Source organism: Varroa destructor, unplaced genomic scaffold (assembly GCF_002443255.2).
Source record: "Varroa destructor unplaced genomic scaffold, Vdes_3.0 BEIS01000005.1, whole genome shotgun sequence".
Lineage (NCBI taxonomy): Eukaryota > Metazoa > Arthropoda > Arachnida > Mesostigmata > Varroidae > Varroa > Varroa destructor.
In genome coordinates, this window is record NW_019211458.1 from 17,272,274 (window position 1) to 17,296,281 (window position 24,008).

General features: G+C 41.8%; 1 protein-coding gene across 3 annotated transcripts in view; it reads left to right on the forward strand.

The window, feature by feature from the left end:
- Positions 1-259: 259 nt before the first annotated feature.
- Positions 260-24,008, forward strand: part of LOC111251772 (uncharacterized) — a 39,750-nt gene continuing 16,001 nt past the window's right edge. For 2 of the 3 annotated variants that reach the window (XM_022808756.2, XM_022808757.2), the window contains exons 1-3: positions 260-1,464; positions 21,010-21,219; positions 23,844-23,969. In XM_022808756.2, coding sequence (XP_022664491.1) covers positions 1,101-1,464; positions 21,010-21,219; positions 23,844-23,969 — 700 coding nt within the window. In that variant the 5' untranslated portion in view covers positions 260-1,100. The remainder of the gene's footprint in view (positions 1,465-21,009; positions 21,220-23,843; positions 23,970-24,008) is intronic. The other variant, XM_022808758.2, reaches the window with a different exon arrangement.

Sequence of the window (24,008 nt, forward strand, 5' to 3'; positions counted from 1 at the left end):
TCGTTAAGGACAAACGTTACTCCATACTTTGTGCTTATTTTGCGCCTAATTTTACACAAAATATTACGTAATAGGTGGCTGTGTCAGTTTTTTGACTGTCCTGCACCCGATCTCGCCGTCCTCTTAAATAAGGGATAAGGTCCGATCGGTTTCGTCCTCAGCTTCGAACTGTCGTGCCCTCTCCACCAGCCCTTGCCTTGAGCTTCCTTTCCCAAAAACCCCTTAGTGAACCCACGAGTTGGACAAGTACTTCAGTAGATTGCTCGCCAGCGTGCTTGCTATGTCCTGAAAGTGAGATGGTGCTTTTGTGCGGTCGGTCATTGGTAGGTTTAGAATGCCTTTGATGTTGGTGCGAAATGCGTGCGATACCGCAGAAACGGCCCAGTGTGATGTGCATGTGTGGGTACACCTGAACACAGTTTGCTAGCTTATCTGGGCTAAGACTGGTGTTTGAACCATAATACTCGAAAAAAAAAAAACGTAAACGATGACGAAAAATGAACGACAGTCGTTCACGGTTTTCCAATCGGATTCATATAGTGCGCATTGAGAATTTATCCACCGGTGCAACGGCTGTTATATTATACATACCACGTACTATGTACACTTCAAGCCACAACTAATTGGTGCTTCTTGCTATTGAAACTAGAAAGTGGGGTTTCTTTTGATATTGCTTATTCGCTTCAGGCAACACTGTCCATTTGAGGTTTCAGCCACCATCATAACTAACCCTGTCCGGGACAAATGAATCGCGGCGTGTCGCCAGAGTGTTCAGTATACAACGACGTGAGGATATGATCTGATTTGAAAAGAACGTGTTAGCGCTACCATACCAACTGATGGCACCAACGCATTCTACAGCGTTGTCTCATAACCGGAACAATATCCAACACCTTCAGCAAAGGTAGCTGTTCATAGCACAAATGCCCTTGCGCTCGCCCATTGTATCACTCAGCTCGACGACCTCGACACCATCAGCGGCACCCGAGAGGGAATTCGAGCGTGCGACCTCCTGTCTCGGTCAAGGCCGGCCGGATCATAGTAGTAATTAATGTCTTTACGGACAAAGGTGTTGTCGTCTTCTTGTACAGAGCTCGAAGATGGCGTATTTGCTCGACTTCGGTAGTGTCCTCGACGGGCCCAGTGGCGACCGCAATAACAGAGCAGTCTTGCTCTCTCCTACTGATACGACACGCCGCCCAATGCCCACTCCACGTGATAGCTGGTTAGCATCGCTAATCGTTGCGATGGGGACACTGGCGTTAGTGGGACTGTGTGTGACGCCGACGCGTGCGGCAATTGCAAACAAACCCTTGTTGGCAGGATTGGTTCGCACCCGATCGAGTAACAGCCATGGTTCGACGTACCACAAGACACAGTTGGCGGATAGCCGGCAGAGACACCACCATCATCAGCGCCATCATACCACGGTAACAGCTGCCGCCGTAAACAACGATATGATCGGTTAGTTTCGGGCCATGTAAATGAACCTGAATGAACGCACGAACGAGAGGGGACCCCCTGATTCGCATGTGGTATGGCGCCATTTTTGCCCAATCAAATTATAATATCTCATTTCTTGAGCTTCTTGTGATTCTATTATAACTGCGTGCCGAAGCTCTTTTTGTGAGCATATATATATAGCTTATTCTTAGAATCATGGCGATTGCATGGTAGCGTTCAGTTGCGTTTTGTAACTCAGGGGTAGTAGTTCTTCGGTAGTATCTAATCGTGTTATAATGGGTAGATACTTTTTTTTTTACTTATTTATTTTAACTAATGCTTCATTTCATAGATTTAAGTTCGTTCAATCTCGTTGGTGAAACTCTGTCCCACTTTTAGCTAGCCCGTTCAAACAAAGATATCTGCGAAGAACCCTATTGGCCTGTCTGTAGCTGACGCATGCGGTTAATTCGGTGGTGTTGTGATGAACGGCCACCATTTAGAAAGCTATTTTGGGCATGAATGCTATAACGAAGCTAACTGTGTTGATGGTCGTCAACAGTATCCGAATCTATGTAAGTATTTACAAGTACCTAATGTTGGGCAATGTTTCTCAGTCGCTTTTAGTCCTATTACCACTTTTTTTTATGGCAAATACGTTGGATTGATATTGAGCGAGCAGATAGGAGACATTCTTCTTAGGATAAGGAAGAGTTTTCAATTACGTTCGACATGTTCTGCCGTTACATTGGACGCGACCCGGGAAATGAGACGATCTTGTGCTCTAAAAGTCATTATTGGGAGACTAATTAATTAGAAAGAAAGGCAGCTACGACTGTACATCTGAGACGCCTATCGCTTGAATTCAACGAAGGTTGGACGCAAACGGTCAATAACTCACTTCTTCGAATCTATAACAACCGGCATCATTGGAACCATTATTTTACAGTTTACTTTTAATGGCAATCGGAAGCTCGTGTGTGGTTTGTGTAAATCTGTTGAATGCTAACGTGACCTCGGAAATAACTCGAAAGCAAGCTCGTCGTTCACAAGTAGGCCCACAAAATGGTATAAACTCTCATCTATTCTCTCATCATTCAGTTAAAACGTGTTTTTCATTACGGGAGGAGCCGTGTTCCTAACATGAAAATATTTCCAGTCTAAAAAAACACGTTTTTGCTCATTGTGCTCTTGATTACAATTAATGGCTCATTAATTTTTTCGGCTTAAGTACATAACAAACATAAGCTAATGACAAAGACGCAGTAAATATAAGTAGTCGGGTAGTAAACAGCGCTCGTTCGTTTCACACGGTTTCATAGTGGTGCGTACAACGAAATCTTCACACGTATTTGATACAGCCACTCTTCACATTTACTATGGTTGCAAAATTTCACTGTCTAGCTTATAAGATTTATTTGGAGAAGAACAAATCTTTCACCAGCTTTTTTGCCAAAAAAAATTATTCGCTTCATATTTTCGACGTCTGTGTCTAGAATAGTATTAAGGCAACACTTGTCCTTGCCCAGCTTTACTACCTACTAGGTCTGATCACATTACGAGCCTGCTCAGGCGAGACATCTCATAGGGAAGACACTCAAATGTGCGTGGTACGTACCTTAGAGTAAACCGGTTTCGAATTGGTTATGACCGAAATGCCATTGAGCCTAAAGAATTAGAACAACTGTTCGTGATCTTTCTTTATTCGCTGTTCTGTACACATATATAGCATTTACATCTAAGAGACAGATATCTTCCAATATGGCAGCCTTCTGTAGGAAGGCTGCCATATTCGAAGATCTCTGCGTCATTACATAGCTTCTTCAATTTCAATAAATGCGCCTTAAAAGAACGCTTATTTCTGAAAGAAAATTGTCGGTGGCACACATTTTCACCAATGGAAGAACATTCAATTGCTTTGAAAGCTTTCTTTTCTAATTTTACCGACCGATCAAGTTCATTGCACATTGAGTATGTCAGCCTTTACCACTTTTGAGTGTAAAAATGTCAGAGCAATCTGTATCTGAGCATAAGATTGACCAGTGTTTGCATGAGAAAAAATCTTGAAGTGGATACTGACGTATCCAGCACATTCAACTTACAGAGTTCTCGCAGATGTGTACGTCTAATCTCCGTATGCTAATTTTAGTGATTTATAATAGTAAATAATTTTTAAGGCTTTCATAACATTGTTAGACATATACGTTGTAAACGTCAAAAAAATAATAACGAGCCTTCTATGTTTTTTTCAAGTTTTCTCTTCTCATTCGATTTGCACACGTAGCCTGCTCCATCCTGTCTTAATGGAATCACTATCAAAATTTTATCCCATCTTATCTATTATAATGTCGTATCACGTAGATTTTATACCTCATTGTCACTTCATCATCAATCAGCTCGTTGATCATCTTTGACCTTTTGGCAGTGCTGCTAGATTTCGTTACTTGATTGTCTCTCCTTTACGTTTAACTCGCCAGACCACCAAATTACACTGCCGAGTTTTACGTCCGGTGTCGCTGTTAGGCATTCCATCAGACGGCTATCTCTCAGCGTGAAACGAAGTCTGTCTATGTTCAAAAGAAACCTAGACTACAATGTGTCTCTCAAATTCGCAGGCAAACAAGTTACCCGTTAAGCTATCACGGGAACTACTCTGCCTCACTTAGCGACTTCGACCTTTCTCCATGGTGGATTCGCCTAAGAGCGAAGTATTCCTCGGCGCTTTCAGTAATTCTGTTCACTTCTCGTCGCCTACTCTGGAACGTTACGCTGGATAAATATATCGTTTAGGCCTGATTATCGGATTAGATGGGCGTCCGAAGGTACTTGTTACCGGCGCTCATAGAGAACTTGTTATCCAGATTTTTTTCATCTCTCCAAACCCACACAGACCTGCTATGGAAGGTGGATGGTCAGCGCGCAGCAAATTGAAACGAGAGTTTTCGCTTCCGTTGGTCCCTTCCATACCACTATTGTTCCGGCCGCTCCAATCACTGAGATGAGCAGCGGGGTCAAATGCATTCAATTTGTTAGCTAGCTCTACGTACACCAAGTGGCCTAACAGCACACGGGCAAAGAAAGCGACGTTACCGGAAAGCCGAGAACAGTGGCCCAGTCCGCAAAAAAGGGATTACTTTATGGCGCATAGTTATCATACGGGCACAAAGAGTGTCACGCGTAGAAAGACTTGAAGCAAGCAATCGGGAAATTTTCACAAACACTATAAAAGCGTCACTCGTCATATCGTAAATTGGGCAATTTTCCATCACCGCTATCGTTTGCAGACTTGTGCTAGTACGGCTTTAACCACATTTCGATAAAGCAAGGGCAAGTAGAAACCGCGAGCAAATATCGCCGTGCAATTAGAGAAAACGATACGTAATATGTTTGCCACAAATCGTATTGGTATCTTATCTTAATAAATATTTTTCGTCATGTTTCACGTGAGGGCAACGCCACTAGGGGGCGGCAGTAATAGATGTATTCTCGTTTTCTCTGCCAAGTGCCATCCTTAATTGCGTCTACGCTATTGGGAGAAAACGCTTGAAAGGAAACATCGGAAAGCATGGGTAGAGCAATTTGTTTAGCAAAGATACTGTGCGAAGAATGTTAATCTGAAGTGTTGTCGACCGCGTACAAAATTTGCAAGCCACAATATCGGCGCGAAGAGCAAGAAGAAACGACCGCGCTGGTTGGCCGCTGAGCCGGCAGTAGGGGTCTACATCCACAAAGCTGACGTGTTGCCCCCATAGAATTTATCTACGGAGTGTTTCAAAAGATAGAGGTCAATTTCGAAACGAAGCACTTTATCTTGTGGTACCCTATAAGGCGCCGATATTTATTTTGGAGCTCATGGCTCAAATCTGTAAGATCACGACAGCCTATCGGCATTTACAACCAGATGTGATTGGGTAACAGTCACTGCTTTAATTGAGAAGGATATTGAAAATATGTACGTGGTTCAGCGGCTAAAGCCAGCGGAGTAAAATCAATAGCAGTGCTAGGTAAAAGACAATCTTAATTGTATTTATTCAATGCTTCGCGTGCTTTTTTTGAGCATAAAAAAACTATAGCGTAACAATATTTGTCATGAACCTAAAGGAGGCTTACTCGCACATTGAATGTTAGTAACACACCCATTCACGCTCGTTAGCGTAGCATCATAAGTAAGTTTGAAGTATAGTAACATCTCTTTTCGACGTAAGGTGGTATCCTGCTCTCCCGAATTCGAGACGTAAATGATTCTCGAGCACCGAATGCCGAATCAGGACTTTCGGCCTTTGTGCTGGAAACTGTGACCGCTGGGTTCGCTGCATGCCAAAACAGGGTGTGGTATGTTTTTAAAAATGCTTTTTGACAGTTATAAAAACACTCCAGCAAAACACAAATTAAAAACAAGATCTGCTAGTGATTTTACTGTGTCCGCAACGCGACACGACGGGGCAGCTCACACGAGCGCTGAAAGCATTTAGCATACTTCGAGATAAATGTCATTTTAATACTGAAATCTTAGGCGTAATGAACACCTTCTTCGCATTCTCAGATTCACTCATACTAGTTTCTTTTATTTGGCCAATTTGTCGTTTGAATAACCGTTAAGGTATATCAACTGAAGGCTAAGTTCGTCACCTAAGTGAGCATGAGCTTTATCACATCAAGGACTAACTAAAAGAACTCTACTGCAGTCAAGCGTCCTACGCAAAGGTCGCAAGTAATTTATTTGATTTAACCAATCAACTATTATAAGTTCGCACAACTTATTATATATATGTAAATACTCCTTTTCTTTTCTTTTGTTAATACGTTGGTTCATATGTTTACGATCTAAATCGCTCGAGAGTAGCGCCAAAAACATGATAATTTTCTTAGCACAAGAACTTTCTTTGCTTTGATTGATGTTAAAGTTAACTATTTAGGATTTCTACGGTTGGGAAAATCGTTTCGAGATGCTGCGTTTTACACGATAAGATTGAGGACATTAGAGTAGACCCATGCCAAGCATCACGAGTGCAATTCACACAGTATCTTTGCTATGTTTACCCTATGGTAACATAACTTAATGAGCTATTAACGTATAATTATCTAGGTACAAGCTGTGTCGTATCGAACACAGTCTGTAGCATCCATATGTTACAATTAATGTCTGCTAATTTACGTTCGGTGACGTTCTTGGCGTGAAGTCTACCGTTTGTCGTCATCTACCTGGCGTATGATAGTGTTAGCGGAATAGCGCCATGTGAGCACGTATCACCTGAAGGCAAAAGTGACATGCTGACACCGCTAAACACTATGTTGATCGTTGGTCTGTTTGGGCGCTTCCTTTTCAGTTTTCTCCCCTTTTTTTGATCCTTTGAGTGATTTCCGTAATTAAGGCAAAAATCCCGGATCAGATTCCCGGTAGCCGGCGGCAAAGCGACTAAATCAAACGAATTGGCAGCTATATTTTCGCTAGCTCTCGGCGTGTACCCACGAATTTGTCCTGTTCGGAAACGCTTTTTACCTGTGGTCCGCTTTTTCCTCCATCTACCCTATTTTACCTGCACTGTTCTTAATCTGTCGCTTTGCCGCCTTATCTGCGTCTAATACTAGATGAAAGGAATAGTTGCTTTCAGTAAGCGCCGCCCGTAAAATGCTTTCTTCTCTATTACCTAGAAAAGTGCACCTCGATGCGACTGGCGGCTTTTCGTCCGTTTTCTGCTCCTATTAGCTCCCAGTAGTTTTCAACGCTTCATGTCACCGTTCTCTTGTGTTGATGTTAGTGCTGCTCTAAGCAAAGGGTAACGTTTCTAGCTAGCTTGCAACGACTCCACCCGCAACCAGCCGGTTCTGAGGTAGCCCGCATGCCAGCGAACTGGCACCTTTCCGAACCAACGCGTACGAGTCCAACAGCCTCTGCAGCACGCCCCTTTTTGTCTTCACATTGAAAAATTTGTCCGCTCAAGCGACTACAAGATGACACTTGCCGCCGCCGTTGAGACTTCGATACTGCTTCGATTAGGATTATGTGGACGCTATAGTGTTTCGTTGAGGAGAAAATATTTGCTGAGGAAAACGACGAGCGGTCCAAAAACACTCGGGAAGGGAGGGTTCAGAGGAGATGGCTAACAAGAACTTAGTGGGCGAAGCCGCTAGCGGTAAACGGTGGACCTTTGCCATCTTTGCCGGGAAGTAAGTGTGTTCTTGGTTATCAGCAAATCAACTGAAACCGGACGCTATTCCCAATGGATGAACAATTCAGTAGGTGTTGAACTCTAGCAAAAAAAACTTAGTTATATAGTTTGTTTTCACTAATGATTGTATTCATGATCATTACTCCGGGCAGTAAATCGTTTTTGTTTTCATTACTGCGGCGAGCAACGTGACAGTAAGGCTGTTTGGGTTAAGGAGGTATATGATCTAGGTTGAATAAAGGAATAAGGAAGACAAGACCTTCTATCGTCGCAAGCGACGGAAGAATGTTGGTTCGCCTTCTTAGACGTGGCCCGCAGCTTGGTAGCCGTGTGAATAATTGCTCAGAATTGAGATATACAGGTGCTCCCTTGGATCTTTGTAAGTCATATATAAACACACATAATGTATTTTAATAGGTGATCTACATAAGCATTGCGTACACAAGCAGAAAGCGTTGTACAACTTACGAAAGGATTTGCAATTAACTATGTTAGGCAATGCAATAGATTTAAGCATATGTCTCATACGATCATATTTGGTCGCTTGATAAATTCGAACGAGGCGCTTTTCTAATAGTGCCTACTATTGTAACACTATAAAACACGAAAGCTCATCTGACATGAATCAACTCTTCATTATTCTTCTATATTATAGATCTTCATTATTATAATGCTCATCTTAAGCCTAAGAGAGAACGTGCGGCTCAAAGTTGCGCGTATATATTTTCCGGGTCGTTATAAGCGTAACATACAGACAACAGCTGTCGGCTTTCCTCATTTGCAAGATAGGGTGGTCAAGGTTGTGATATCTTTCAGCGAGGCAAAGAGGTATAGCCTACTGACAATTGCATAGCGGAAATCCGAATTATATTATATATTGTACCTAATTTAGTTTGATACTCACTGGGGCTGAACCGAAAGGGCCAAGCGTCTGTTTTACCAAGTGCTAATACGAAGATCTCTTCCCAAGGGAGCGAACGCAATGGTTTGCTTTAGCGAAAGGTAAACATTGAATTTTAGTAATACAATTACTATCAGTAGATAAACTTACTGATGCTGCTGTTTGATATCAAAATGCCCGGAGAAAAAAACCTTTGATTGTTACAAAGCAAGACCCTTGAAACAATTTGAACTACGAATAAAGCTTGTGCCACATAACAATCTATTGTCCGATATAACTATATACAGCGACGCTATAAGGATCCGTGTTGCTAGTGATAGCAAATTTAGCAGAGTGTACAGTTTCTAGTCAGTACACACGATTACTTTGAAGCATGCATGCATGCATACATGCAATGATAAATTAATATTCATTCGTGCAGCGAAACGGATTGCTTGCAGATATTAGCACGATGACAAACGAACCTGCATTTAAATATACGATAAACTAAGGATTGTCAGGCGGGGATTAGTGAATTTCCTTACTGAGACCGGAACCTCAATGGTGTTTGGCACATCCATTGAATTCCATACTGGTTTTCATCTTCAACGCTATGAAGCTATGTTGTTGTCACTTCATGTCGGCAATTGGGTGAATTAGGGAAGTTGAAATGGTAATAAATCAACTCACTCTTAATTAGGTTTAGAACTGTTGCATGTCTCTGGAGTAAACGGTCGCAAATTGCCGGTAGAGTTCGATGTTCCCGGAAATATCTATTCTATTTGTGGACTGTTTAGAATCGTATAATTTGCCGTATATACATTGTCTACTTTCTCTGCACCTATATATGATCGGACCAAAGAACGACGCTTGCCACGACACCCTGTTCGTACAAGAAAGCCTATTTTAGGCCTGTACACCGCCGTGACCTTGCCGACTCCGTTTTCTTCTGATAACGATTTTAGTCTACAATTTTACGCGATATTAAAAACGAGAGCTCTTGTGTTCGGTAGGCAAGCGGGAAAAAGAATTGCGGTTTGGAACATGCTGCAATTATACAAGGAGAACCGAAAGACGGCTTATATCTGGCACGTTGTTTGCTGAAATAGGTAGACAACCGTTTGTCGGACTGTACAATAGTTTGCTACAGTTTGAAATAGCTATAAAAAAAGTGTTTTTTTCTAATTCCTATTTCATACGCACATGTTCCCTTGTCGTACGTGTTGCAGCATTGTTGGCGTCACTTATATTATAATAACAAAGCGTATAGATAGCACATTACAGTAAGTGTGCGCCAATAACGGACTGGCGCTACTTATAGAAGGACATGGATTTTTAAAGATTTTTTTTTTGCTTTTACGTTCTTTTTCATAGCTACACTAGGTACTACTTCTAGTCCCTTTCGTTGGTCTATTTTGAAGAGTTTCAGTGATTTCCTTGTACTAATTAGAATAAACTCTACTGATGGTTAAGTACCTAGTCGATTCGACATTTGCTTGGAGCCGGCCAGTGTAAAAGGTACTCAAACGGCAGCACTTAGATCGAAAACGCAATGATTTAATAGTAGATGCCATAAAAATATAATACAATGTCATACAGTTACTTGATACTATACGTATGATAAGCCATTGAACTCTCATCCCAATCTCTCATCTGCCGGGCACTGTCGATAACAGCCCGCACTGGCCGCACTATAAGTCGAACGTATTTGGTAGGAAATCTGTCTGGGATACGCTCTGGGAGCGTGAGATATGACGTCGGAGTAGTTCCAATACACCGGGACGCGTTAAGAGAAACGAGTTGAAATCTGTGGGTTTCAGTTATGTACAGAACGCTTCCCTGAGCCCAAACGCTTGACAATTCAGATCGTGAGCAGGCGTGTCTTCAACGAATGTGAAGTTTTGCATGTTGGCGCGTAACTTACGATAACCTCAGTTCATCTCTAGTACAACATTCAACACGGTGTGATTGTGTAAGATTTACTTAGAATTAGCCAAATAGGAATTAATAACAAACACAAAAGATTATGTCACCTTTCATCAAAGCGATCGATCTACTGCAAATAAATGCGATGACACATGACCGTTTGCAGTGGTTCGATAGAGACCGATTTCTCGTCTTCGAGTGAAAGCCTAAACGCAATGTTGGCCTAAATTTAGCATTCGAAATATCGTCAAACAGTCACTTAGCTTCATATCTAGTCCGTGCTTTTATGGAGAAAAATCTGTCGTCGCTGAAGTCAGTCTAATTGGTATTTTCACTTCAGTTAGAAGAGATGATCACTAGAAGCGCCCCCTGTCTATTTCGAGCTGCTTATCTGATCCACTACAATGGTAACTTGACAGAACGTCTCTATCCGTAAAATGTGTCCAACAGATAGCACTTATTAATCTCTGCGGTGGAACAACCGACCTACCATATATATTGTTAACTTATCAAATCTACAATCGTTGTAAAACGTTGTACGCATTGATTCGTTATTTCCATCGATGCTCAGTTTTTCAATTTGGGCGCGTGATTCGTTGTAGCTAGTGAAAACATGGCTACTACGACCGTCCTCTGCGCGAAAATCTTCCTCGAAAGTAATTTACTATGTCATGTCTTATGGTTATAAACATCGGCAAGCGTGATATCCACACAGCAGTTCAGCTCAGGCGAGCTTCAATCTGAATACGCATGAAGACATCCTAGATCATAATAAACATCACACTGCAGTGATTATTAACGTTCAACTGAGTAGAGGCAGGTGACTCTCACCACAATGCCTACGGAGGCTAACGGCCGCGTTTGTGCAGCGTCAAACTGTTAAAATTGTCTATCGAGAGAGAGCGAGAGACAGATACGAACGAGAGAGTCAACAAACATATATTATCTTACTGGATGTAGATAATGATAGTACGGCTCTTGACGATATACTATTATGTTTGCCTATAGTTCTTGCAGCACTCCACATTAATACAATTAATAATGATATATTAGAATACTGGGCTGTCAGGACACAGCTTGGGGCATAGGCTACTGTCGGTCAACCGGTAGACTATTTAGTTCGTCGTTTGCCAAGACTCAATGATGCACCACCCGTTAAACTGACACCCAAAAACGTGCCCAGAATCAATAACTTACGCCAGACTTCACTATCTGCTGGAAAGCTAGCAACTATCTAGGCTCTACGAGGTTAGCCTGGCTAGTGAAGTCAACCGACCCCATTAATCTACCCCCGAACGCCTACTAACATGCTGAGGTCGGCTTAAACAGCTCGGCGCTGAGAAGACCGCCCGGGCAGCGGCTGCAGTGGAAGCCAGCGATAGACACAATTTTCTAGCTGCTATTACGCAAATGTTCTTCATTTGATTAGAATGCGGCCCGCTACTGAGACTCAGTAAATCTAAAAAGAACGTAATCTTTCTGAAGGTCGACATTTTATCACCAAATGATATGCAATAAGTATACTGCTTTCCACTATTGAAGTTCGTGGTCGGCAATGCTGACATACTTCAGGATGCCACCAGTCAGTTGCATGGCGTTTGTGTGATCATGAAGCAGTACTATACTTGTTCATTGAGTAACTTTCGTTACCTTAGGCTATGATAATTAGTAGGTTAACCGTATGTTTTGCGTACACCTTTGACGATGAAGCACTTATGCGCGATCCCAGACTAGATTAGTCTTGCAGACAAGACGGGTTACTTCAGTCCACCGTCAGATTTTGAATAAGTTATACGTAGCCAGCTGCACGGTGGCTTGCAGAACCCTGGCATGTAAGTCAATCATACTATTTCGGACATCTTATGCGCTCAGGGCAGCGTCATTGTTACAATTAGAAGTGTTTATACTAATAATTATGATAACGTATAAGCTATCTAGTATTGCTAAACTCAACGTATTTTTAGTTTCACTTTATTTAGGGGGTAACGGCGAAAAAATAGCATCAGAAAAGGGTTTACAGACCACCTTGAAATCTCGTTGTTCTAAGCTAACCGGCACTCAGTTGTTTCAAACTTTGATTTAATATAATCCTCTTTTAAATCGTACTAAATAATATGTATCATGTTATTGGTAAAATGCAAGTTTGCTTCTTATTTAGCTATATATGTTCTTCTCATCTCTCGTCTGAACTTCAAAAACGACATAATTTCATTTTACCAGTTCGCGTTAACAAAGGAAAGCCATGATCATTGTTGAACTTAAGTCGCTATATTGTCAAGTCAGTGTTGGTGCATATATATATATATATATATATATATATATATATATATATATATATATATATATATACGATTTCTTACGTAGAGACTCGGCAGAAAGTACTATGGCAGTAGGGAAATCTTGTTTCTGTTCGAACGCAGAAAAAACTTTTCCATAGACCCTAATGGAACTTACGAATAACTTTTTGTAAACAGTTCTATTAACAAGTGTGAAAAATTTTTGAGACATCTGGATGCAAAAGTTGCCGATTTTTCTTTTTTATAACTCTATGTAATGTCGAATGAAATTTTGAAACAAATCCTACTTTCTGCCATATGGCCAAATATAGTATTGCACGTGATTAGTTCTATGATACAGTTTGAGAATTTCCAAAAAAAAAATTAAAAAAACAGACATACATTGCCTACTAGATCGGTTTCTCGAGCGGCCTAAATCTTTTCATAGGGCTTTGAAATAAAGATCAGTCTCAGCTTAAGATGGCAAACCAACTGCGAGTGGTAACACCTGCTACTCAGTCATAGGGTAATTGAGACAACGTATCTAGATTAGAATAACTGAATAAATACTACTAGATAAAACAGGGTAACTCAAACAGATAACTCAGTCTAGGTTCACACCGAGCAACCCTGCTTCAGTTTACGTTGAGGCGGTGCTTGGTGGTATCCTGGTCGTGTAAGGGAGGAATGAATATATCTATGAAGTAGGTTAATTTAACACATGTGCGATAGTTCGTACTAAAAACAGGTCAGGCAGCAACAGTCGTTTAACCTTAATATTCGCTTAATTAAATACATCAGGAACTACATTTGCAATGAATGTAAAATACCGATAGAACCAAAACTGCATTTTATTTCATTATATACTTTGCTGCTTTTGCCATACGAAACTAAATACTTATTTTTTAGGTATTAATACTCAAAGTGTGTTCATTATCTTAGGCCGAATATTATTATATCTCTATGCAGAACATGCGACAATTATAAAAACAAGTGGTCTTTTTTTTGTGCCTGGTAAATGCTCTACAAGAGTGCTTATCTTTACTGTGACAATATCTAATGCTTTCGGGTCTTTTGCTACCGCTTTCGGACGGGCGTTAATTCTCGAAACGCTATTCTCCCGACTTCAGTTTCCCTGATGATCCAGCTTGTCCCCAATGGGCGGTGAGCGCACGCCTGATGGCAAGGACGGGAAGTCGCTTCTAAAGTGCTAATAGGTACATTTTTCCTAATATCCTTTCCTGGCCAAGGCGATTACCCGCTGCAACTACCCTATTTCATTAATACAGTCCGCCATCGCGTTAGTGATTTACTTGCTAAGATGTCGTCAAGGGTGATTTTTAAGTTCCGGCAAGCAATTGAAATCGTACGAGATCGCCGCCAGCAGTAAACAGCGCTATGCATTGGAAACGCCAAAAACACATGAGGGCAGCTTATACATCGGGGAAGAGCTCACGAAAAGGGGGAGAGTTTTTATTCAAACAATGTCTGGGAAGCATATATGTATGCAGGACGACGTAATCCTTGTTTTTTCACAAGGCATTCAAGATTTCTAACGTGCTAGGTGTAGCGCGACATCGCTGTCCCTTTTCGACAACAGAATTTTTAGTTAACACAACGCCACTCTGATTGAAGTTAAATATTAATAGGAGAGCTGGAGGGATTTGAGAGGAGGCGTGTACAGGCTTATGACTGAGTAGAAAATCAAATGGGCACAGCTTTAGGGTCAAGAACTAAGATGTGCTACGAAAACATTGATGAGTTTATCGAGAGTGGTGGTAGTAGTTGCTTAGGTATAATTATTTCTCGGAAAACAACACGTACAATTAACCCTCTGTTTATCCGGAACTGTCAGACTGTGTTACAGCTCAGACTGGACTTCGCTTCAATCTTCTCACGCGTGAACTAATAGCTTTATGTAATTATATGTTAGCATAGTAAGCTGGTTTGGTGTAGTGCGGTAGAACTAGGACACAGAGCTGCTTCGAGGTCTGGAAAATACTCTTTATGTAAGTTATCCTTCAGGATGCGCCATCCGCTATGTCGGCAACGTGGGGAACCTGTTGTTTCCTTCAGCAGAAAACTGCACAAAATGCTGCCATTCGAAGATGTTAGAGGAAATCTTCGCAAGGGTTTAATGGTATCATGGTGTCTTCCTATGAAACCTAAAGATCTATGCGAAACGACATTTGCGTGCCTACGCGTAGCGAAATAAACATCTTCGACGAAACAGTCATGGATTAGCACGTACAGGAGCAAGGGTGCTTAGTCTGCGTAACATGAAATCGTCATAAACTGATCGCAGCAGATTAGCTGAAGATTATTTTCACAGAGAAGCAAGTGAAAGTTAGTGAAATCACAGATCCCCGAGAACCTTTTTAACTTTGGAAGAGTATTTAGACGCGAGAAAGCTCGACGAAAAATAAGTACCGCATTTGTTTACTACAATTTAATTAGTGACTTCCGCCTTAGATTTAAATCCAACGTTAACTCTACTTGAGGAAGACCAGTGACTGTATGCGCTGAATCTCAACACTAGATTTATTATTTTCTGAATGCACGGGCTCATGAGATAATCCTTGTAGATTGCCCGAGGAGCTATGTTTAATAACTCGCAGAAAATTGCGACACTCTTTATATTGCCTAACAATTATGTTTGTAATAATTCTCCTTTATTAGAAATGGCTGCATGAAAAACTATTCTTTGCCGTATATACGCCCTTCGACGTGCATTGCCGGATCGTTTTTGATGCTCACGAGTATACCAATCATCTGCTCTGTTATTGAGAACATATAGCGTGCCACGCATCAACACACACGACGGGCGCCGACATATCATCGTTTTTATCTGGTCAGTTAGCTTGTTATTTGATTGCACTTACCTTCTTACAAGCAACCGCCGTCGTTTCTTCACTTGCACTCTACATATCCTGTAAGATGAAGAGGCTGTGCCGGTTACAGCAAATAGGACCTTATGAATATGTCGCAGTGCATCCACTTTGCTCGATGCACCACTAACCGAATTCTGTGTGCCCTTTACAGCCCTCCTCTATGCTCCGTAAATCTGCATCGGCTAGGCTTAGCATTATGCCGCCCTCGTATCAGGTCTTGCCCACGTCTAAAGTAACTGGCTCGCTTGTGGAAGGCCTATTAGCCGACGAAGCATTTCGTCATGGGTTAATTCTCCTCTTCGCGTGGTAACTGGCAGGCTCAGAACTCCCCACTAGACGTATTCATGGGTTCTGCCGCATCATTTCATCGGCATATAGGAGGGCTACATCGACTACGTTCATGGTCGATGATATTGATCGCGGCCTAATTAACATTGATCTACTAGCGACCGGTCTCCTTTTAAACGGCTTGCCTGAGCCCAGTGTAGCCGCCTCCACCACTTCAAAAAACTTCAAAATTATATAGCGACCGAGGGTGCTTGGGAGGCACGATATCCGACTGTGGTAAAAGTTTACCTGTTTTAGGGATTCAACGACACCAATGTTTCCTCTCTGTCGCCTCGCCAGCGCCTCTTTTCACCGTTCCATGACGGATTCACTCTAGTTGTTGCGTATACGAAAACACATAGAGTACATATATACATACAACTATTAACTTAGTTATAATCATACGTAATCAATTTTAATAATCACCATGTGTGTATGTCTCACATAGATAGTCATATAACCACACACAGCTAAGCATTCGATGACTTAAATTTATCTACGTGGCAAGATCTCGAAATAATTAAGATGTAACGATATAATGGCAGCATAACAGCAGTGGTAGTTGTCGCCTACCTTATCCAACCTTCTACATTCTGTTTACCATATCCTGTGCCTGCAAGTAACATAACCACAGATAAAGGCAATACGCCGAAACGTCATTACTTCAAATTCATTGAATTTCATCGCTCGTCATCTACAACAATGATAGCAACGTCCGTGAAGCTCATTGAAAATTTCTTTTTCTGGGCAATACTTCACATGACAACGTCGAACTAAGTGCCATATATCTTGTACGCTGGGAAGAAAACGCGGCCGTGTTTCGCTGCAGGTGTTAATAAAGATCATTTTAGTTTTCCAGGAAAGTTCGCTAATGCAGGCGCGTAGATTCAGATTCAGAAATGGTGGGCGATTAGATAATCAACGATATCAGAGATCGCGTTTCGCACACTCTCGCATCATTCATGCTTCGAACCCATAAGAGTTTTTACAATGACGATGCATTTTGTATAGGAGAAAGCTCGGACCATCCATACTATCTGACTAATTAAATTTTTCTTGGAATCCCTGGTCCACTTAACGAAGGTACACCTACACTTTTCCCTGCCTTACGAGTACGTTCTGGTCATTTTTGGTACACTAATGCCTCTTATTAAATAAATGTTTATCATCTATTTGACAAGACCTAGGCTGGTATTACCATAGCAGGCAGGCTAACAACAACCGGTCAGGTCTGCTAGAGCAGGATCGCATAGAAAAATGGTAACACCGTAGCAAACGTTTGTAGATGGTGTTCCGTTCGATTCTCTAAGTTGTCGTTACAAGTGAAAAGGGATCAGGCTTTTTGGTGGGTTCCTGTATCCCGCCAAAATCCTAGTTTTTCCTCTCCTTTACAACTTAAGTAGAAAGCTAAGTGGAAGTGTTGTGAGCAGCGCAGCGTCAAAGTGCAGTTAAGTTCGGTGGTGAACCCGTCCGTATTCCAAACTAGGGCAGATGGCAGCAGCGGTACCAATGCTCCAATGGTTGTTGTTACTGCTGCCACTGTAACTTTATAACGATCGCTTGGCAACGCTTTGCGTATGACGAAAGAAAAAAGCTGAATTCTATAAGCAACGTTTGCGAAAGCAATGTGTTCAAATACTGCGGACAAGCATGGAACACACAGATATAAGAAGACGGCAAAAGTCTTCTTATATCTGTGTATACGGCTAGCTTTTACCAGACATTGACGGGAAACCAGTATTAACGCCTCGTTGCTGGAGCTGATTTATGCTGCGATTGTTGCTGAGTGTTGCAGTAATGCGTTGCCATTATCCGGACTCACGGTAATTGTGTAATCACAGGCGAACTGCGAGGCAATAAAAATTTATTACTAACAAACTAACACAAGTTGATTATCATAGTTACCAACAGCAACAACAACAAGTATCAACGCTCTAATGGCAGCTATCAAATACGATAATAGTAATATACACTTGAACGACATTTGACAATGGATACCCTGTCGCTGCTGTTTATGTTGTCGTTTTTCCTCGTCAACAATCGCGATCGATCTGCAATACGAGGTGAGTTTTTTTTTTTTTTAGCACATTATCCTACTAAGCGCTTAGATTTATAGGCCATTACTACATTAGCGCAGAAGCGGCATACGCGTATTGTTTACCAGGCAGTGACAATACCGCTTCTACAACTAGTCGACGAGGGAGGGCCAAGGGGAGACAGATGGTGTTGGTGGGCAATCCACTTTTCTGCAACATTATCCTGACGGCGAATACGACCGGAGCCTTTGTCGATGGACGATTAGTGTATCTGTTGGCCCAATTCGTTCGCATCAATAGCATATGCCCAGCACATATGGTGCTTGCCATTACGCGGACTCAGGCTGTGCCAATCGAAGTCTTCCTCGCGGCATACAATCTGGCATCGGCTAACTTAACCTGTAGAGTCACAGTGAACGGGTAGCATGTTGAATAACATTGTGGCAACTATTAGGACCAGCGGTTAAAAAGTATCAGGACCGATTGAGGATTCCAGTTGGACAGACAGATGCAGATGGATCCGACATATCGTATTCTTCCTCCAGTTACGTATATGATGCTTTGTATTTGTTGGCGGCTGGTTAGTGCTTGGATTCCTGAGCACGTCCTTCTTCGAACTTAAAAAGGCACCAATACGAAGATTTGAAAAGAAAAAACATTTATATTACATCAAGACATCCTGTGTACATGAAAAAGACTGCTATAGTGTACCTAATGTTCGCCTGTCATGTGCGTCTTAGACATTTGTTCTCTTGGCTTCGGGCCATGCAGCAACGGGCAACGGGCAAATGCAGCTGAATTCGGTTCCGGAGCCCAAACTTATTAGGAATATATGTCCTGTTTCTGCGCATTTTTGAAACATAACTTTTGTATCAAATCCAAGCGACATAACTGCTAGAATGTTCGCTAGTCAGCGGAAGCTTTGCTTACCTGTACCATAATACTAAAATGTGTCGGTTGTATGCACATACAGTTGGTACTTTTCCCTCTATATAAAGTATCAAGAAGGGACATATGGTAGGCTGTATATAGATGAAGCTAGATTTGTCGCCCATTTTTGTCGTTTTCATTAACACTGAGCAACTTTTATTAAACTACACAGACACACACACGCATATATATATATATGTAAACTTGCCTCGCCCGATTAATTCTGGAGCTTGTCTGTACTCTAGATAATTATTTGGTTTCCAGTTGATTAGCAATCACCATTATTAAACTTACTGTTATTATTATTGCCTGTGTACTGTCATAGCTGAGAAAGATGCTCCAGGGTACATTTTGACTATAGGGGATGTCAGGTCTACTTATTGCCTATAGAAGCTGTGGTAAGTATCAACGTCCGCGTAGGAGAAGCGATGAAGCAGTGGAACCCTGGCCGGCACAGATATTAAATAATGGCGTATGCTCTTTGTCTCACTAAAGCCTGATGCTCAAGCGTTGCCTATTACATAAAGTTTCCGGTCTCGCCGAAATGGCTACTGGTAGGCAAGGGCATAATCACCAAAAACGGTGTTTGGATATGCTACCTCAGTTGGTGCTGGCCAAACCTCTAAAAACCAAAGACCCTTTACACGTACAGACCCTGGTACAGAGTTAGAGATGTCAGAGCATATCTCCCGCCATATCAATACGCCTGGCTGAATGGGTCGTGCCAGCTAAATCTTTGCCGTGCGGGATCTAATGTTAACTCTTTAACATCTTTAGCGCCACCATAACAACCATTAGCTCAGTTGGACAAGAGCGTGTCTTACATGTTCAGTGTAAGTCCTGCTCGTTGACCATGCTCGCCGCGTATTAAGGCCACCAGATTGCTGGACACGGGAACGTTCAGCCGGCATACGGACCACCACCAATCTCAGACTGACATGAAAATACAAAAGCAACGCAAAAAGGATTCGGAACAAAGGACGTCGATTATGCGGGAGGATCAGCTGCGTTGCTAAAAACTGTGTAAAGCCTCTAAGCTTTCAGACGCCATAAAGCGTGCAATTTGTAAGCATAGTATTTAAAACGCAAAAATTCAGTTGAATCTATTCGTCGTTATAGGCTACGACAACGGCTATATGTTGGGTCTAACTCAAGTAACATTGATAGGACACCTACTCTCCTGTAACAGATCGCAATATTTTTCGTACGTACCATGTCAGCGATTTAGTGCATCTACTGCTCAGCTGCCTTATATTTACCCAACGCTATTTCAATAATGGAATAACGGTACCATTGATAAGTAAGCTGATATTTGCCAATTTATCGTACTTTTAACAATCGTAGACGTTATCTCGCTGAGTAACATCAATATACGATAAACAACATCGTAACGCGTTTTGAAGGTTATTTATTTTGTTTATTTTATTTATTTGTTTATTTAAATTTAACGACGATTGTTAGCTGGTTCGTTTCCGAACCGCTGTGGGCCTGATCCAGAATTTATTGTAGTTTCGAAAGCGATGTGTCTATCGGCCTTCGACAGTTTGCCTTCTTGGCAGATTGACAGGATCCACAAAAGAACATGGACCTCCTAAAACAAATCCGTTGCAAATCATGCGAAGATCAGTTTAGCTGAACCAATTTCAGTGATTCTGCTCGCGCAGTACAGCCAAGCGAGGTCGTTCACAACGGTAGGCTGACTTCGCTGAGAGAATTGCTTCCATAATATGACCCGACATTCACTCAAATGACGGGAATCGTCTATCCGGATATTTCGGCTTAGACATGTAATATGAAGTAACGTCGTAGAACTTTGATGAGGATTAATTTGCGATCAAAGACAGTAGCAGGGATATCGCCGGCTTCAAGGAGGAAATTCGTGTAAAGCCTCGGGTCCTCGGTCAGCGTATAGGATTATACAGACACGCATAGTTTGTTATTTATTTATTATCAATCATTTTCATTATTACAGATATCGTTAAAATAATTAAATACATGATTCTGAAGGAAATGGTACTGGCCCAACGCCAGAAAGCGTAACATCAAGTCGTAACCCAAAATCAAACCGCATGATTGACAGACTAAAATAATAATGATTTTGTCTTTTCGTTGTTATTGTTTTGTTTTTAGTCGTATCAGCAGAAGCTGGCGGCTCTGCCAATCTTCCGTGCGACATTGATTCTGAACTGGCCGATGAACCGGTACTCGTCCGATGGTTTCATCTGAACAACTCGTCGGATGGGGCCCCCTTCTACATTCTGGAGGATGCGCAGCGGAGAGGCATCTGGAATGCCAATCACGATATATCGGTGGATTTCGCCGGGAAAGCATATTTTTCAGGTAGGTGAGCTTTATTAAGTAAGTAGTAAGGCATAAGTATGCACAAATCAGGAAGATTCGAATCTGTGTGTCTATATTATCAACTGATAAACAAGCAGTTGGCAATTGTTTGTGCAGCATTTACACAGAGCTACAGTCAGAAAGTTAGGATGTGATTATGCTTCTTTGTGTGTTCTGAACGCAGTTTGATAGATACCGTCGCCTAAAACTTCTGTAAAAATATAACGTAGAAAATTTATTTTATAAAAAAAAAACAAAGATTCGTCTCATTGGTTATTGTCAATATTAATGTCTACATTAGTCTAGCAATCTCAGGTGGGCGCTGGTCGATCTAGGACCTTGTGACATTTTTGTTTCGGTTTACTGCTGTGTGTTGTCTCCCAATAGAGTAATATTGACCACTTACTGATTTGGGTTTCATATGTGTGCACACCGGCAGCAGCCCGGATGGCGTCTGACTGGAGTTCAATTGAAGTCCTGCAAATAAGCATCAACGAACTTTTCTGCTATTTCACAATACTTTTTCACTATAGCCAATACACAGAAACATGGCTGCAGTCCTCAAAGTTTGATCGATATATTCAACAACCGTGCTTTTACTTTAATTAGCGGGTAACTAAGCGCCGAGCTAAGTTCCGCACTCGGCACCATCATTTTAGCTTCTTACACTAAAACAAACATCCGTACGAACTTCACTAACTTCTTGGTAAAATTATAATATTTAAGAATCATGCGGTTCCCTTCCAAAGGGTTGCACTTGCCAAGAAATTAGTGGTGGGTCATGGACGTACCTTGAAACAATCTTCATTACAAATCCATTTCCTGTTCGTAGTACACAATAGTATCAAAGCATTCCCCTTTATCTTATGCTTTTCGGCGCATAACACAGGAGATATAAAATCAAGAAATAACACAATGAAGACGTACGTGTTAGCTATCGCGATTTAGAAATATTTCGAAGAAGTTCTTTTATTTTGTCCAGTAGTTTCTGCCAGCTCAACAAAAAATCTGCTTCTTCAACATCCCAGCGTACTGTGTTCCTTTCATATTTATTTCAACCTAAAAATACCGACAACAAGAAAATGTTATGAGTCAAGTTAGTTACAATAATGGTACATATAAAAATGTCCAAGAAGAATCGAGCGCAACACATCTAATGCTGCCAGATGTTGTGTATCTTTTCGGCATACAGCCATTGCGTGCACGCTTTTATTTGCATCTCTGCCAGCTGTTGGCGACGGACGCAAAAGTATTCTTCCAAATATGTATACCTATTGCTTGTCAGAACAAACTGGCATAAGTGAACGCACGTGGCAGCAGCAGCGGCGACCCTTCCTTTCTCGTGATTCATGCTCCAGGCTCCACGGATAAGATATGGGAGTCGGCGCGGGGAGCCGGATACAGGAAACGAACAGAACAAAGTTCTCGCGAAGGACAAACTGGCTGGACGGTAAATTGGGGTGTTTTTTTTTTCAACGGGTCTAGGACAGTTGACATTTTAGACGCGCGTAAGACCGACGTCAATAACAGCGCCAGGAGCCGTACAGGCAACAGCCGCGCCATGTCTCATGCATGTGCTGCCATAGCGGCTGTAGCAGTTAACGTTAGAAACACGCTCCTCACTCAGTAGCACTTGTTCAATGCCTTCGACATTTGAAAACAGGGCAGGCAAGGAAGCATTAGCAGGTAGACACACATTAATAGGTTTGCGGTTGCAGTACGGCTTTCCTCTAATGCCAGTCAATCAACTAGCCGATACGACGCGCGTTACTCTAATCGAAGGCAAGCAATTAGATTTCAGGGGGAAGGTCTTCGTCTAACAATCAGAGAGGCTTCATGACGATTTTCAAAATTTTTTTTTAACTGGAAAATTTCTTCGTTGCCTTCGTTGCCCGCAAGCGTTCAGTATATGGAACCGACGAGCGTGAACGAATCACATGTCTCATAAGTGTCTTCTGGTTTTACTAATTCTACCAGAGAGCGTTACCGATTGTTAGTAAAAGGCATTGCCAAATTTTCGTTCAGCGAATATCTACTTTGAAAAGTGCCTCCGGCGATGCGCGAAGCAGAACTATATTTTCCAGGTACACACCTACATATCGAGCAGTCAGTCCGTTTTTTGCCGGGATTGCAAACCTTCTAATAGAATCAGCGATTATTATTAGTACTAGTTTGTATCAACAGTTACAAAAACCCGACAGTATGACACTGTAGATAACGATAAACCACAAAACTCAAACTGTGTAAGCTCGTTTGCTAACGGGCGTGCTATAGGCGCGTAAATTCAAATCTTATATGCGGTTCGTCGTCGCTGGCTTCAGTTCAATTCCAGCGATGAAGTCAACAGCATATTGCTACCTTACTACTCGTTACTTACTGTCTAGATAGTGAGCACCTTAAGCAACATGAAAGCCAACAACATTTTCGTTGGATGACGAAAAAATCAAATCAAAATACGGAGAGCAGCAGTTACCTACGTACCTACGTACACGTCTTTTCGTAATCATTTATGGGAAACTATCTTAGTCGTTAATGAACTGCTGAGTGGCAGATGCAGGTATGTTATGATTTACTTGATTTCTATTGGATATAATAATCACTTATATCTATCTGTTTGTTTCCAGCGCTCAGCAGCCCAGCAAGTTTGCAGCTTTCGCGATTATCTCCTACGGATGCTGGACAGTATTTGTGCTCTGTGAGTTTCCACTCTGGGGAAGTTCGGACCCACAATGTCTCGCTGCGTGTAGGCGGTATGTATTTCCCAGACTTATGTGTGTGTTCCTTATATA